Source organism: Dermacentor albipictus, chromosome 4 (genome assembly GCF_038994185.2).
Source record: "Dermacentor albipictus isolate Rhodes 1998 colony chromosome 4, USDA_Dalb.pri_finalv2, whole genome shotgun sequence".
Taxonomy (NCBI): Eukaryota; Metazoa; Arthropoda; class Arachnida; order Ixodida; family Ixodidae; genus Dermacentor; species Dermacentor albipictus.
Window position 1 is genome coordinate 49,177,350 of NC_091824.1, and position 17,516 is coordinate 49,194,865.

At 51.1% G+C, this 17,516-nt stretch overlaps 1 protein-coding gene across 3 annotated transcripts in view; it reads right to left on the bottom strand.

The window, feature by feature from the left end:
- The window catches only part of LOC135915381 (coronin-2B-like), a 294,501-nt gene that overhangs the window by 239,945 nt on the left and 37,040 nt on the right, over positions 1 to 17,516 (bottom strand). The window contains exon 1 of one of the 3 annotated variants that reach the window (XM_070536930.1): positions 1,419 to 1,444. The exons of the other annotated variants lie outside the window; for them this stretch is intronic. Coding sequence (XP_070393031.1) covers positions 1,419 to 1,429 — 11 coding nt within the window. The 5' untranslated portion in view covers positions 1,430 to 1,444. Of the gene's footprint in view, positions 1 to 1,418; positions 1,445 to 17,516 lie in introns of those variants that run through there. 3 annotated transcript variants of the gene reach the window in all.

Here is a 17,516-nt window from a genome sequence, read left to right on the forward strand (position 1 = left end):
CGCCCGCCGCGGCCGAGCCCCGTCGTCCCGGCCCCCACGAAGACGTCGGCGACGACGCGCCTTTCTTCGCGGCGTATGTAGCAGGAGATTCTCTCGAGGTGTGACCCCGGCGTGCGGACGACCTGCAAGGGGCCGAAAAAAGTACACTCTCACCCCGTCCTCGTGCCCGCGCTGGGGCGCTTATCTTATGACCCCTGGCGTGTTAAGCGGCTATTACGCGGCTTGGCGCGTGGAAATCGTAATGTATGCCCGACAACTACAGCACGCGCAGTTACGCATGTCGCGCACAAACAAACAAAAAGTACAGGGAAGAACGAACGAAAATACGATGGTTGGTGTCCTTGATAAAGCATGTTACAAAGTAAGCAAGGTGTAGCTGTCGCCTAAACAAGTTGTCGTGCAAGAGGACTAATATACAAACTCCATGTAGGCGATTTTGCGCGACGGCGACAAGCGACGCGATGGAGATGGCTGCCGTGTTCGCTCGTCGCCTAGACAAGTCGAACACCACTGAGCAACGCCTCCCCGGTATCGCCGGTACGAGGGCAGCAAATACGCGCCGAAACTGGGGTGACGCGTGCTTTATTAATTTACGTTGATGCGTCTTGCTGTAAAGAGCAGCCCAATGTATTTCTGAAGGTCTTGCAGTACAGGTTCCTGTCGTTGCACGCATCAAAATTTAGTCGTTTGCTCGTTCCGTGCGACAATCGGTAGTACTTGGCTGATGTAGATCCAGTTCCGGCTTCGCGCTAATTGACTAGTCGCTCGTAGCACTTCCGGGCGTACGAACGACCTGTTCGCGCGACGGCCCGTTTCGTCGCTGGACGCAGTTGCTCGTCGCCGTTGCGCACAAGAGAGAGAGAAAGGAAAGGTGAAAGGCAGGGAGGTTAACCAGATAAAAAGATCCGGTTGGCTACCCTACGCTGGGGAGAGAGGGGAGGGGCAGGTATAGTGGTAACAAAGTAGAGATAAGGAAAGGAAGGAGCGTAGACACACAATCACAATCGGTCACTGTCACCGAATACTGTCATCGCACAGCACAGTGACACTTGCCGCACTATCAACATCTGTTCAGGCTACAGCCGCCTGTCCAGTTCTGTCGCCCTCAAAAACCGCAACAGTGCCCTCGTCGCCCTCTGCTGCGATGGCTTATGATGGCGGTATTTTAAAATAAGTTCCTCTGTGAGAGGTCTTTGGTCAAAGCGCGCTATAGCGGTTGCGAGTGATTGTCTCTGTAAATTATATCGTTGCGCACAAGATCCTCATAGTGTTTGGGCTGAACAAGTCCGCGCAGACCGCTCCAGAAGTACCCCTCAAGCACGCCTAACCTAATCTAACTTAAGCCAATTCATGACTCGCGTTGCCTATAGCTTAGACATATACTATATAGCCTACATCATATACCACGTATACCACACCTGTTTTGCATGAGCACTTTCTCAAACCGGCCTATCGCAGTCTCTCATCCGCCGTGCATTGCAGAAACCAGCAACTGGGAATTCCCGAAGGCACTACTGACACCAAAGGCACGGCGCCGTCGTGATCGACCGAGCGGACGGCGGCGCCCGCTGCTCCGACGTCGCGCGCCAGGTGGCCGCGGTGTCCCGTTGCAGACGGGACCGGCCGCGCCGCGCCGTCGCGTATCCCGACACCGGACGTGCCGAATCACCCGGTGTCGGTGTCCGCCCTGAACGCGTCCGTCTGTGTGTGCCAGTGCCTACGTGACGGCACGCGTGGGGCTCACCGCGTACACAGAAAGTGCGCATGATACTCTTTTGTGACTAGGCAAAAAAATATTCGCGCGAAAGATGTTTTTTTTTTTTCGGTTATGCGTGACCGCCTCGTTTCTCCGTACACAGAGGCGGTTTAGGAAATGTGATCTACATATGTTTTTCCCCTTGACCAGGCCCGGCGAGCCGCAGTAACCAGTGGGGCCCTGGAGGAGGGGCTCCACCCACCATAACCAAACAGTCTCTGTTACAATAAACGTTTACTCTCTCTCTCTCTCTCTCTCCAAGCACCGAGGTGGGAGCGGCCCGTTATGTGGTGACGGGCGTTCCGAAAGACCCAGAATGAAGTATTGCCATACCATAGCATCAAGAGACAGCCTACTGGCAAATTTTCTTTTTTCTTTTACAGAAACACACGAATGAAGTCTTCGTAGAATGAAATAGAAATGAGAAATGCCTCCTCTATCATGTCTGATTCTTCCAAAGGAAATTGGGAGCCAGTCTTTTTAAGTCTTTTTGTTTACTCGTGCCACGTGTAATTGCACATTAACTGACCCGCATGTCACAGAACAGCGTTCGAACAAGGCAAGTCTCTGGAGACAAAGTTTAAACAACGGTACCTGTCCTCGACAGGGCCTGGACGAGGACAATTGAACCCCCCGAATCGACTTTGGCTCCAGAGACGCATCCCTCGTTCGACCACTGTTACTCACTTCAATGCCTCCATCTTCCTGCGATAGTCCGACTTGTTTGTATCGCACGTGGCCGTAGTCACCCACAAAGCGTTGCTAAAGCCGGAACGCGTCACACTCGGCACACTTGTGCAAAAGCAAGGCACACGTGTCACACGAGTGCCCTACAGGCAATTTTCTACGAAGCGAATCTCGATCAATGTCCGTCGCGCCGTGACCGCCGAGAAGCCTCCCCAACGCCTTCGCGTATGTACGTCTTCCATAGTGACGTCAACGTCCCTGCGCTTCGCACAAATGCGTTGTTGCGTCGTCGCATATCGCAGCGAAGAATGCTGGTTCAGGGCCCGCCGAGAATAAGCAAGCTTCCGACTAAACGCGCAAAATTTAGTTATAGCCGTGCCCTCATTAGTGCAACACGGACACGTATATCCTTTAAACAATGGACTTAGACAGTTTATATACTGCCTATCAACTTCCCGTAGACTTCTCGGTCCGTATATTTTGTTCTCTTTGTCTACACAAAATGTACAGACCGTCTGTATAGAGAAACGTTCTTCTTTCTCTTTGTCTACTACCATTCCATTGACTCTATACCATAAACAAAAGTCGATAACGTGTCTATATTTTGCATATCCCCAGTCTAAAGACTTCCTATAGACCGCCTAAGAAAATCGAAGCTTACGCGCGCTTTCAAAGGACGTGAGTCTGCAATGAAGACGACAGCGCGACAGCCCCGTGATAATATACAGGGTGTTTCAGCTAACTTAAGCCAGAGTTTAAAAATGTACCGATGAACTCTAAGACGACGCTACCAAATGCACGCTGCTTACTTTTGTAAGTAGTGTGTCACGCTATGTTTTGTATATTGCTTAATTAGATAATTAGTCAAGATTAATTAACTAACTTCTGAAGCAAGGAAACTAGGAAAAAACATTCCAATTATAATGTTGCCGAGCGATTTGCAAAACGTCCGATTAGGCAGTTTCTGTCTTTTTATCTATTAAGTATTGGTGTTTTTCAGCTTACTGCCGGTGCCCGCGAAATTAAAGAATGGCTGTGGCGTAGCTAAGGTTAAGCCGAGGATGCGAAGCATACTAGCCTTTATTTTGGTTGTTGAACCACTGTTTAGCCTGGTGAACTGCTGTTGCATGGCTATATTTGGTTCGGCTAGACGAAGAAACAACTCATGCGGGCGAGCGCACGAGCAGAGACCCGGCTATGTAGCTACGCGGCCGCAAGCGAGCGCACGAGTTGAGCCTCCGTTTTTGCAGCTGTTAAGACGTCATGTGGTAGCTACGCGGCCGCGCGCGGCGCAGCAAGGAAGAGCGTGGTTGTGCGGCTAGTATGCTTCGCATAAAAAGAAAAAAAGAAACGACACCACGTGACATGCCCGCTTGCGCGTCGTGATTGCACTGCTCCCAAGCGTTCCGCGCTCAAACGAACATGGCATTTAGCCGGGTGTTGTGCCGATGCGTCTGCTTATCACTATGAGGAACCGCCGCGAAGGAAGCCCATCGCTGGCGTAAATCGCACAGCCAACGCCTTCTTCACTGCCCTGTCACCCTTTAAGCGGCAGCACGCCCTGCTAGATGCTATGTTCGTTTGTACGCGGACACTCTGGGAGCACTTACTTTCTATCGAACGCGGAAAATTGTTTCCGATAACCACTCGGAATAATCCATCCTATTCTCGGCCAATCCCTCGTAGTGCAGGTACGGGCGCCACATATGTGCTGAATGACAGCACCTCGATTATGAAAGCCACACCATCCACGACACTCCTTGCCTCGATCATCGAAAGGGCCTCGCGGGGAGCGCCAACGCCAAACATCACGTCTCCGCGCCAGGCAGTGCACGTACTACGCATGACAGCGTATATACTACGAGCGCAGCTAGCCGGGGCAGCATCCGTTATCACCCGCGGTGGCACCGGACGGACGTGCGCCCGTAATACTGTTACCCCGATTGGCCCCGGCCCACTTTCTGCGGGAGACCCTGTCGTGACGCGATACGTGGGCGACGCGGAACCCCCCGAAGCCGCGGCCGGCTTCCACAGGCGTGGCTGAGCGACCCGACGGCGTGGCCATCCGCCCCAAAATAGGCCAGCCCGGCGGAGAATTCAATGCTGCGCGGTGGCATCACGGACAGCCGCAGGTATCAGTAGATCTATCCTTGGGGGATTAGCTCGAGCCGAGAAGAGGTTACCTTTCTACGACGTCGTGGCCCTCGGTTCCACTTAACGGGGGAGGAGATTAGATAGATAGATAGATAGATAGATAGATAGATAGATAGATAGATAGATAGATAGATAGATAGATAGATAGATAGATAGATAGATAGATAGATAGATAGATAGATAGATAGATAGATAGATAGATAGATAGATACTTTTTACGCAAGAGATAAGAGCATCAAAATTATGGGGGAGAAAACTTAGGACTTTGCCTACAGTTCGTGTTAAGAAATTTCCTTTCCAAGCTCTTCTATATATAGGGCTGCGCGCAGATTGAATACCGCGTACGGCCAACACCACCTAGAAGACTGGTACGGCGCAAGCCTCCTTCTCACGCTTCTTTTGTTTCGGCTTTTCCGGGCACGGGCCGTATAGTTTGTTCGTCCCATCGAGCTTTTAGCGGTATTTCGATTCACGCCGGCTTGCCATTTAGTTGTGCAAAGGTCCGGGTTTCACGTTTCAGCGGATCCGCCGGAGGTTCTGACGGATGCGCGCGTTTATACCTTCCGCGAAGTCTCATCGTTGTGGTCAGGACGTGCACTCTCCGCCTTTTCCCGTCATCTTCCGTCAGCCATCGTATCTTCTCTCTCTCTCTCTCTCTCTCTCTCTCTAAGACGGAGTCACAAAAGTGAACGGTTCGAATTCAGGTGCCAACAACACGTGCTTCGCTTGAAATGGGTATACCAGCGCCATTACTCACGAAAGCCGATGGAAGCGGCACCCTGCAACTGAAGTTATTACTGCCCTATCATTGACACTATACACGACTGTACATAAGGGCAAATTTTGTAACCGTGCATTCGCAAGACGAAGAAGCAAGCTATGCAATCATGCATATGGAATAGAAAAAGCATGAAATCAAGAGAGAAACGTTTTTTTACGATATTTACGAAAGGAAGCCTTCTAACGCCACACTGCCGTTAGAAGTTTTATCAGTAGGGGGGAAAGTTGCCCATGACGACTGCGAAGCGTGTATAAAACGTGGAAGGCACCCACGGAGTAACTGGCAGCGAACGAACAAGGAACGTCGCTGGAGACAACGTTTGGGCAAGGACGTAAGTCTCACGGTGGTGTGTCCCCTTGTTCGACGAGTCTCCTCGCCGAAACGCCGGCTCGATCCAGCGACAATCCTTGTTCGACGACAACTGTCGATCATATTCCCAGCCTCGAACCCATTCTCACTCTTCCGTATGTTAGGCGCAAACTGAATCAATTGTTGATCCCCTGTAAAACCTCTCTCCCTGCAGTGGACACGAAATACGAAGAAGAAGCAAATTATGACGACGAGTTGTGCACGCGAAAGGGTTGTATGTAGGAGAAGAGGGCGCGCTATATCCTACATGGCGCCGCGATGCACGAAAGTCGTCGCGCGGCGACATGCATAGCGCGACGGATAAACGGCGCATAGACAGAGGGTCGCAAGGACGCGTCGATGCAACACGCCAGAATTTTTTTTATCCTTCCGCAAGACTGGCGGAATCGCGCAGGGCGCGGTTTCCTCTTTCCGCCGGCGGAGCAGCCTCCCCCCCCCCCTTTTTTTTTTTCGGTGCTTCGATCCCAAGGTTGAAGCGCGCCCGTCAATTGGCCCCGATTGGTTCGACGCTATAAGGCCGCGCGGAGATGCAGCCAAGTCGCGATGGGCTAGGGCTAAATATAGGGCGTGCGCTGCAAGCTTGCTTTCTCCGGCAGAGCTCTCCTGACGGTGGCGGGAAGGAGGATTAGCTAATAAAAGAAATAAATCCGGTCAGACTCCAGCATTCGATCGATTTGGCAGGAAACGAACTGTGTTCGATCACGCCTTTCAGACGCGGAGCTTGGCGGCTTGATTCGCTTGTTCTTGAGCCACACGCATGCAGTCGCTTGTTTCGAATTGCCGCGAGCCGTGCGGTTTTGTTCTGCCAAGGACGGCCGGATTATTTCGCGAGAGATATTGCCATGCTATTTACTGCCGCACATTGTATATACCGAACAAGTTTAACAAGATTAACAGGATCGATTAACAAAAGATACAAAAGGGCAATGTTTACTGCAGGATTTCTCGTATGGAACGCACACGGAGCCTGTGCATATTTAATCGTGTGCGTGTGCAAATTTACATTCGTTTCTATGCGTCTAAAGAAATAGTAATAAACCGATGGTACTTAGGTGCGCGTTAAACAGTCCTAGGTAGATCAAAATTATTCTGGATACTTCCCTGGATGAACAATTCTGGGCTGTCCAGCAGGCTCACGACGTGGCCGTGAGGCTTGGCTTCCGGTCCAGACGTGGGAGCGGCCCGCTTGCAGGACCAAATAAAGTTTTCCATCCATCCATCCCCTACGTCACCATTCATTACCCACTAAGCAATATCTCAGGTTGTTAAGAACCGAAATTCCAGGTTTATTGCCCCGTTCCGTACGGTTCCTTTATTTATTTTTTAACTCTACGGTTTCTCTGTATTTCTAGACGAAAAACAGCATAGCCGTCATCTAACTACGTGCGGTGATTTAATGGCACACTTTAAAGGTCGCTTCCGAGCACACTTGCGAGCCTGCAATGGTAGTTTAACAATGGAAAATTAACGTAACAACTATAATAAAATAATATAATATTACAAAATAAGCGTAACAATTATAACACACTCCTACAGTGTTAAGAAAAGCCGCAATAACATTACAAAAGAGATATTTGTATCGGGTTACGCAGAATTATTGCTGTTTTGCGAGACCATTAAACGTAATCATAGCGGTCTGAAGCGACCATCCAAATACTAGTTTCGTTTCTGCAAAAAAAAAAAAGAGAAACAAGAAGTTTGTTACCGGAAACACCTGCCGTAGCAAGACCAGCAATAATTGCAGTGCACAGTGCAGCTGTGACATCAATGACGACAGAGTGTTGTTTGATAAACAGATGTCGATCTTAAGCATAATGACAGCCGCTTTTTCTTGACAATGAGAAATTCTCAAGTTATACGGGGCTTCAATATATTATAACGCCCATGCGTTTCCCCTAACAACGGGCGACCCTGCACCCCGCATCCCTTGAGTGTGGGCTGCGAACCTACATCTCTGTATAAAAAAAAATAATAATAAAGAAGAAAAAGCGGAAATGCCTATAGTGTTACAAGACTGAATTCGATTTTCAAACCACGGGGAACGCCAAACAACAAACCGGCACTGAGGCCCTGCCTTCCTAAAATAGTTGCTCGAGAAATCGAAGGCTGGCGTTATATTCGAGTGGCAGTTTCAGAGCGCACACTCCGACCGCACTTGTAACGCTCGTGCACAACAGCAACCGTAAACTTTACTGCGAGCATACGCGATTAATGTATTTGAATGGCGCAAGGGCCAGTTTTCATCAAAGTGCGCCACAAGTGACCCTCAAATGGCGATAATTAGGCACTTATAGCGACGCACGCTCGACCCGCTTATTGTTGTAACACTGATTTATAAGGCTTGTCTACCACGACATCGCTATATAGCATTGCCAGAGCGCTCCGAAACAACCAACGCCGTGTAGTCAGCATGCAAGACCACCCGGCGGCTAACGAAAACGCCTGCAACGAACGAACCGCAGCGCACGCACGCACCTTCTCCTTCCCAGTTCCCAAATTTCGGCGCGTCACCGAAAAAAAAAAAACAACAACCTCGGCGGATGAGTCAGAAAGTAACTCAGAAGTAACCCACGCTGTTTCTCCACCAGTGAACAACATCGCGTGCACAACATCAAAGAGAAAGCGAGCAAGTTGGTCGGAAGGAGATCATCACAGGGAGGTGCATGCGCGCACGTCGGAAAAAGAGTTGCCGCATCACGTGCTCATCACACACACACACACACACACACACACACACACACACACACACACACACACACACACACACACACACACACACACACACACACACTGCGGCTGACGTGTGCATACATCAGTGTGCGCGTAATTATACTTCGCAAGGCGCCTCGCGAGCAGTTCTGGAGAAACGCGTGCTGTTAGTCAGCCATTTGGTCGGGCGGGTCTACGCGCACACGCCCTTTCGCAGTGCAGTGCTCGGTGGTGCCCTGGCGTTTTCTTCGAGAGACGCGGTCGAATGTGACTCAACCGCGTGCGCTACGTATACCCAAACAGCGCGAGCGCGCCTGCGTTGTTTCGCCCGCCCGCCGGCGCACTCGAGCGTCTATACTTTTCCAGCGTGCCAGTAATAGTGAGTTCGTTGACCCCGCCGCAGCTTGTTATCGCGCAAGCTGCGCGACGCGCAAGCCGCGACCGAGCGCAAGTATACCAATGAGACAGGCAAGAAAAAAAATGAATAAAAGTCCTGCGTCGCTGTTGCTCGAGTATACGTATATGTACTGTCGTGTGCAGAGACAAACTGCGCCCGTCCCGTGACTCGCGTCTGATGCATCTGCGCGTGCATATTATACTCGCAAGCAACAATGGAACAAAGAATAGAGTAAGGATACTGCGTCTATGAACGTTACACGGTGATGAAAAAGGATTTGTGAATAAAAAGAAAGAAAGAAAGAAAAGGAAACGAAACTCGAGAAATGCCTTATACGCCAAGTTAGATCGATTGATTATTCATACGGAAGCCTATCATTCTTTTCTGGGTGCCAAGTTACAGCTTTGTTGGGTAGTGAATTGGCCGCTGAAGGCCCAGCCCAGTCCCGCTCCTGCTTTGCAATTTGCACCGTCCGAACCAGAACGGAAGACTTCGCGCAATCCTCACGTGACGCCCCTCTCCGCCGCTCTCTGAGAAGCGGCCGGTCATGCTTACGTCACAGGAGGTGTACCAAAGTCCAGAATAGGTGCATGCATGCACCTATTCACCTATGAATTGGTGAATAGAATGCATGCCAGTCCAGATTTTCCGTTTTCGTCATTTTCTCGCTTACAGAAGCTCTGTTTTCGATACGCGTAAGGAGATTTCGTTATTACAGAAGCCCCATCTTTCGATCAAGGTCGAGTTGGTATTTTCTTTTAGTGCCTCTTTAAATATGAAGATCGTCGCAAATATGTTAATCGCCGCCGTCTTAAAACTAACTCCACTGCTAGGACAATTAAAGGCCTCTCTCCCAAAGATCTTTAACGACCCTGGTCATGCGTCAGACGAAATCACCTGCAACTGCTTTCACACCAGATCACTCCGTCCCTGTCGTACCCGAGGGCGGCCTGTCCTTTCCTTGTCTTCAGTTACGTTACCCCGACAGGCCATCGTTTATTTGATCTATGCATTGCGTGTCTATGTGTGCATATTAACCTTATACACACATCGCCTTCCTCTCCATCGCTCGTAGCGCTGCCCTTGGCTTACTTTCAAGTTTCATTGTGTAACCCGCGAGTTTCAGCCCCTGACCTGCCTGCCCACAGCAGCAGTGAAACAAAAACATTCGCATCCATATAACCGAACCAATACAACGCATGTACTACAGACGCCAGTGCGGCTGGCGTCCTGTTCATTCGACGTGCATCTCGATCTTTACTTGAAACAATGACCCAGAAGGTGGAACAGTACAGACCTGCCGCCAGACAGCTCTATACAGGAAAGGACCTGCTCGGCTCGCTACATTGTAAACGTTAGCGCGATGCTTCACGGATGCTTCTGCAGGGGGTGGGTATGGGAGGGTGGAGGGGGGGGGCGCACTGGCGCGCACGGCGACGACAGAGTCATCAGCATAACTGCACGCAGTAACGCGTCACGCAGTCGAGAGGCACACGCACTGACAAGGCGCGCGCGCACTTCCAAGCCTCTAACGCGGCCGCTCGGGCCGCCTATTGTTAGCGCGCCTGCCCGAAAATATCTTCCTCTCGAAGCCGACTTCGTTACATGCTTCGCGCGTGGGTGGAAACGGTGGGAAACTGGGCGGGGCGGCGCCCCATTTCGCGCCAGAGGCACGTTTCGGACGGGGGAAACGCGACCGCGGATATACATCTTGAGAACGCCGGGCGACGCCGCCTCGCTCCCTCTCCCGTTCCCTCGGGACAAGTCTTTTAGGAACGGAGGAGAGAAGCGTTGTCACCTGGAACAACGAACGCGCGGAATGGAAGGTGGAAGGGGGGGGGAGGGTGCTTACGGCGCGACGCACCTGGCGAAGCACGTTTCCTCGCGGAGGAGTGCGCCCGCGAGAGCGCCGCTAATCGCCATCGGCAAAACCGGAGACGTATAGCAGCACGGCGCGGGAAGCGGCACACAGTGGTCGTCGCCGACGACGTCGGGCGCACGCACGCACGCGCGCTGCTCTTCTGCGTGACTCACGACTCCGCATCCCGCCCCGGCAACGGCGGCGCCCGCGCACGAACCGCCGGACGACGTCAAGCAACGCCCGCGCCGGCGTCGCAAGCAGCGCCGAGCGCACGCCGAGCCACACCTTGAAGTGGCGCGCTGCGCTGGGACGACGGCGTAAACAAACACGCTAGCGTCAGATCAGAGAGAGAGAGAGAGAGAGAGAGAGAGAGAGAGGAGGAGGAGGAGAGACGCCCCGGAGACGAACGCGGTAGGGGTCGTGCGAGATTTCCCAAGCCGTTGTCGTCGTCGTCGTCGCTTCTCGCTCGATAGAGCGCGAGCCGCACGGCCTCGTGATGCTGGTGCGTCGTCAAGGATTCCTCGGCCAAGGAGAGGGTGAGGGGGGCATGAAACGCGAGAGAAAGTGGCGCTCCATCCGCGTCACCCCCTTCCGAGAGCGTGCAAGCGGCAAGGCATCGCACCTGTACCTCGAGGCAAGCACGTACACCGACCGCGACTACACGTCTCCCAACGGAGTTATGTAACCTGCGCGCGCCGCTCAGCCAAATAGCGCGCCTTCAAAGAGAGAGAGAGAGAGAGATATCGCGCGTCGTTCGAGAAGCCTGCTGTCCTCCGCAGCCGTCGCTGTCTGGCGGTGGGAGTAGCCGTCCTCCGCTCGACGCCCTTGTTTATTGAAAGCATCCCGACACACGGTCACGCTTTCGAAGAGCAGAACACATAAAAACAAAGATAAACCTTGCATCTGTACGCGTGTTGCAATGCGGGGGCGGAGGGTACGAAGTACTACTCAAGTGCACTCGCTGTACCAAAAAGACGCAACCATGACGCCCGTTTTGTGAAAGCATACGCGTGCCCGCCTTCGAAACCGACGGCCGCCTAATGCCTCTCCCCATCACAATGCAGAATTCTGAATTTCGCATTCGGTGCCGTACCTACAGAAGTGTGCTGTTCAGTATGCAAAAAAAAAAGCAAACTGTTCGCTCTACAAAGAACGAGAATTTTTTTTTCAGTCAAACACCTTCACTGCACAGGTGACCACGCCTCGAAGGCCGCATCTGGGAGGCAGCCGTACACGGCGCTTAAACTAGGCTTTCAAAAAAAAATAAAAAGAGTACACACGTTCCACATTGCCACGAACATTCAACCCGAGAGAGCGCTCCAAAAAGGAGCGTGAAAGGTGCTTATAAGTGTATACACACGCGACCGCAGAAACAGGGTCTGTGTGTTCACAGGCGAGACGAGAAAGCAGCGAGCTGCTCGGGAGAACGCGGTTGCGAGCGCACTCGCCTTGTGAGTACGCGCGTGTCTGCACGTATGTAGACGAGCCGTCCCACTTCTGTCAACGGTCCGGCGGGGCTGAAGAGCGGGCGACCGAATCGCTGTCATTCGCGTTGCGAGGAGAAAGCGGCCGCCAAGAAGAAGGCCGCGCCGTCAATGCGAAACACACGCAAGCTTCGCCGCGCGCACGCGTGCATTGCATCCATCCAGTACAGAGGGCGGCATGTACGGCTGGCGTGAATACGACAGTTACCGCCGCAGCACCTCCTCAGGCAACGAGCGTGCCGCTTCTTTCGTCTACCGCGAAGGTGCGGGGGAGAAGGAAAGTGCTTCGCTCGGTTTCTTTTTTGGCGCCGGTTTGCACAAGCGTTGTGCGTATTGTTACTGAATATACATATTTTTTTCTGTTATCTTTACAGTGACACGTATAAGTAATCCGGGCAGGTCAGTGCACGTTTTATATTTAAACGCTCAAGATGAAGACGCATTTCGTTTAAAATGTGCAACGTAGTGAGGAGGGAATGTCGCGTGTACATCGTTGTTTCTTTATTATTACTGTATCGTGCTTGGGAAATGTCGTCGCTTTAAATTGGCGCCGGCTACGCCTTTTCACATAGACATATGAAAGAAAGAAGAAAAGGAATTAACCTAAAAAGCATTAAACCTAAAACTGAACTCCAAACAACACAAAGTTCAGTCGCATAAGTACGCTAATGCCACGCTAAAACTCAAAATTAGCTCAGAAACGCTCAGAAACACAGCAGTGCAAAGTAAACTTACATGAGTGCACTAAAGTCAACACAAAGTCCGGTCACTTAACTACGCTAAAATCACGGCACGTAAGAAAACACGCCCTAGCCTTCAAACGAAGGTACATGAATCCAGGCACTGAATGGGCCAAAGTGGGGCCAAATTAATCACACGACACGACACATTGCAGTGGCCAGTTATCCATTGGAACATTACAGTGTCATCCTCTTCGCTTGCTTTTGTGAGTTCCTATACTGTCTCGTAAAGTAACGGCATGTTTTGCGAATCTCTGATGTCGCCATGAGGTGAAGACAAAGCTGCCTGAGAGTCGCGAAGGATGACCCATTCCCCTTTATGCAGTGAATTTATGTAGCGTAACAATTAATTCAATTGAATTGAGTTCTGAGGCTTTAGATGCCGAAACCACGATTTGATTATGAGACACGCCGTAGTAGGGGACTCCGGTTTAAGTTTGACTGCCAGGGGACCATTGACGTACCCCCAATGCACGGGACACGGGCATTTTCGCACAGAAATCATCATCATCATCATCATCATCATCATCATCAGCAGCAGCAGCAGCAGCAGCAGCAGCAGCAGCAGCATCATTAACAACAACCTATTTTATGTACACTGCAGGACGAAGGCCTCTCGCTGCGATCTCCAATTACCGCTGTCTTGCGCCAACCGATTCCATCTAGCGTCCGCGAATTTCCTGATTTCAAGTACCGAGCTACAAATGCAGCAATTAGCAATGATTATGCGCTTGCGCTGAGGCTTATATACCGCTTTCGTGCGTTTAGAGAAAAAAAAAACGACTGGTAGGAAATTTCAAAAGCATAGGGCGTATTTAATTATGCTAAACAAGCCCGTCTAAAGCTCCAAGCAGTCCCCCACGGTTATACAAATCCACGTATACCACACTTTTTTTCTCACGGTATATCTACGAATGATCACCACGTCACAACGACGTCTGTCTTCCATCGTCCCGTCTCTACAAAAGTTTAGGGGTTCGAACTCGTCCGAGCTACGAATCAAACAACTCAGTTGAACGCCGCCGCCCCATTTCCCTCCGTTCGGGAAACTAGATGCTCCATCTAACCGACGATCGCAGCGCAGAGGAACATAGAGCGTCACTGTCCTCCCGGGGGGCCGGTTCCGCGGTACCCATGCGCCCGGTTTCCGGCTATAGCGGCCTGCTGCGCGCTCCTTTTCACGGTCATTCCCGCGGGAGCAGCTGTATTGGCTGTAACCCTGCACGTTATTTTTATTTCGCCTTCTTTTCGCGGAGCCAAGCTGAATGGTGGCCCCACAAAAACTGCAAGCGCACAACACTTCCCGTTATGCGCGCCCCCTGCCTGCGTGTACATACCACCACCACCGGCGGATGTTCCCCGACGCCGGATGTCGCGGACCCACAGCGGTCAACGCGTCGCTGTGGTTTCGCACGCACGCACCTTACACCACCGAGGTGCAGCTTTGTGCAGCTTGTGGGACCGTGAAAGCTCCGGTCTCGCGTGTCTGTGCAGCCGGTATACTTTGTCGAGGAAGGAACGTTCTTTCGTAACCCCCCCCCCCCTCTCTCTCTCTATTCGTGTTCAGCGTGTATAGGGGACGCATTCCTTTTTACGCGTTCCAATGAAAGAAACGCGCGTCGTCTCTGAGGTGCGTGTACGAAGATACTTTCTATATATAATTTACGACAGAATTTAATCGGCGAAACTGTGATTAGCTGTGCAAGCGGTGCCTTCTGTATGGGCGCAGTGTATAAAGTGTCGCTGTCGGCTTTGCATGACGTATTAATTTCGCAGGCTATTTCATCGGCGCCACCGGGCGGAAACACATGCCACAGGGCAATAACCGAACACGTTTTGGGGCCTCGGCTGTGCTGCACGCGGCGATAAAGTATATTCGGGCAAACGCGCAGCCGCGTAGGCCTTCTTCGTTGTTTACAGGCAAAATTCCGTAGATCAGTACCCGCCGCGGTTGCTCAGTGGCTATGGTGTTGGGCTGCTGAGCACAAGGTCGCGGGATCGAATCCCGGCCACGGCGGCCGCATATCGATAGGGGCGAAAACACCCGTGTACTGAGATTTAGGTGCACGTTAAGGAACCCCAAGTGGTCGACATTTCCGGAGTCCTCAACTACGGCGTGCCTCATAATCAGAAAGTGGTTTTGGCACGTAAAACCCCACAATTTAATTTTTAATAGATCAGTGTAGTCGTGAGCAATATGTGATGGAAACACCAAAAATGCTTTATCAAGAGACCGCACCGGCTGGACACTAATGTCTCGCGTAAAAGTGTTCCACGAAAGTAAATGTTGATCGGGAACGCTGTTCGTTACATATGAACACGTCAGATTAGAACTCGCACATTAGGAGTAATCGTTGCTTAAAAGTTAAATTCGACATTCGCTCTCACGTTTCTCACGATCGACTCTGTTGCATGGCCTCGCATGCAGGGCAATGAGCAAGAAACTATTACGGTTACTGTTCGCAGCGTCGCCTTACATAGCGCATCGGGATCTCTCACACACCACACATGGTTTCTTTCTTTCTTTCTTTCTTTTGGTATATGGTATCGATCTGGAACGCAGCAAGTAATCATAAAATCCGTGAGTTAAGACAGAAACATAAAACAGCCCTTCGGGAGAAGAATCGAATGCGCGCCAAGAATGAGCCAATTACATCAGTGACGGGGAGAGAGGGGTGGAGGGGGGGGGGGAAGGGACACGCGAAGAGTTGTCTGTCGACCATTTCCACGCAGGACGAAATAGGAAATAATAGAAAGCTCGTAAAACTTGGCAAATTGAAAGACAAGGCCCCTAACTGCGAGATAACGAGATACACGCTCGAAAAGAGGGTGCTACTCCATCAAAACTGCCCGGCTGTCTTTCGTTAAATCGTGCCAACCACCAGCAAGCCTCTCGGTCTGGATCACACCTTATTTCTACTTTATCTCTTACTTTCTTCGAAGAAATCGAACGAGAAGCGCCACGTGCAGGCCCAACTGCGCCGATGAAAATCGAAATGTCCAGAGGCTCATTTGTTTGCGTTCCCTACGCGGGCTGCATTTAATTGAATAGGAACGGCGCCCCCGGGACAGGCCGAACGGCCGTAACCCGGTCAAGAGGCTTCGAGGCCCGCCGCGCCATCTGGATTACATCCGTGAGAGAGGGCGACGCCGGCGCCTTCGCTGCCGCCGCTGCTGTTGCTGCATACATGCATGCATTCCCAATGCGATTTCAATAACTCACTTCCGCCACCTTCCCGCGCCTTTTCTCGCATTCCGATGCACGACGTACAAGCGAGGGGGGGTGCTCCGCATTCCACATTCCCTCGGCGACCTGACAGACGGAGCCACGTACGAATAATTGTCTGCGTACGTTCGAGCAGCCATCTTGCCGGGAAAATAGAGAGCGGACGTCTTTAATCGTGTTCGGGGCTTGTAAGCGACGAGGTTGCGAAGTCGTGCCTTCGATATCCACGCGCGACATCTATCTATCTATCTATCTATCTATCTATCTATCTATCTATCTATCTATCTATCTATCTATCTATCTATCTATCTATCTATCTATCTATCTATCTATCTAAGGAGGGAAAAGAAATATGCAAAACGAAAGACGCCAGAAATTCTCGCGTACGCACTCCTCGTCTTCCTTCATATATTTAATACACAGTCGGCCACAGTGGTTTACAGAAGACGGGTTCCGTGACGAATGTGAATTTATTCCCTGTCAAGGAATGAAATTTTGTTATTAATACGTGCCAGAACGAAGATCTGATTATGATGCGGCTCTCCCATGGTGCCGGATTCCGTATTAGTTTTTGTCCACCTGGGGTTATTTAACGTGCGTCTAAATACACGAGCGTTATTATTATTATTTTTTTTTTCATTTCGCGGCCCCATCAAAATGCGGCCGCCGCGGCCTCGGGGTCGTACCCGCGACATCGAGCTCGAGCGGTGCAACGTCACAGCCACTAAGCTACCGCGGCGGACTCTGCTAAGGAATGGCATTTATAATTTAATAGATCCCTGTGTGTTACCAGATATAGGGTGGGCACCGACAGCTTGCATTCTGAAATGAAGTTTATTCACTCGCATATTCGTTGTCTATAGGTTACAAGGCGCTACACAATACAACACATTAAAAAAAGAACTAATTTCGAGGCGGTGTACCCAGGCTTCGCAGCAGTTCAACATTTTTCGAGAACCTGGTAACCCGTAAACGTTTACGCCCGACTGTACAGCGCTCATCGAAAGGCGCCTCTCCCAGCGATCTACAATCAACCTTGTCTTTGCGCCAGCCGACTCCGTTCCGTGCCTGCAAATTTCCTTAATCCTTTAACACTGCTTAATCCTCTACCGTCCTCGGCTGCGGTCCCCTGCTCTGCAGACACCCGCTCGGCTACTGTATACAACAGCTATCTGATCTGTCATTGGGTGACCTGTCTAGCTCCACTTCCTTTATCTTAATCTCAACTAGCTACACCCGTCTGTTCTCTATCGCCGCTTTTCGTTACATCAGGCCCATCGCTTCTTTCTTTTTTTACGTTACGCATGTCATTACGTTGCGCATTCATTTGACGCTGTGACTTTTATTTTTCA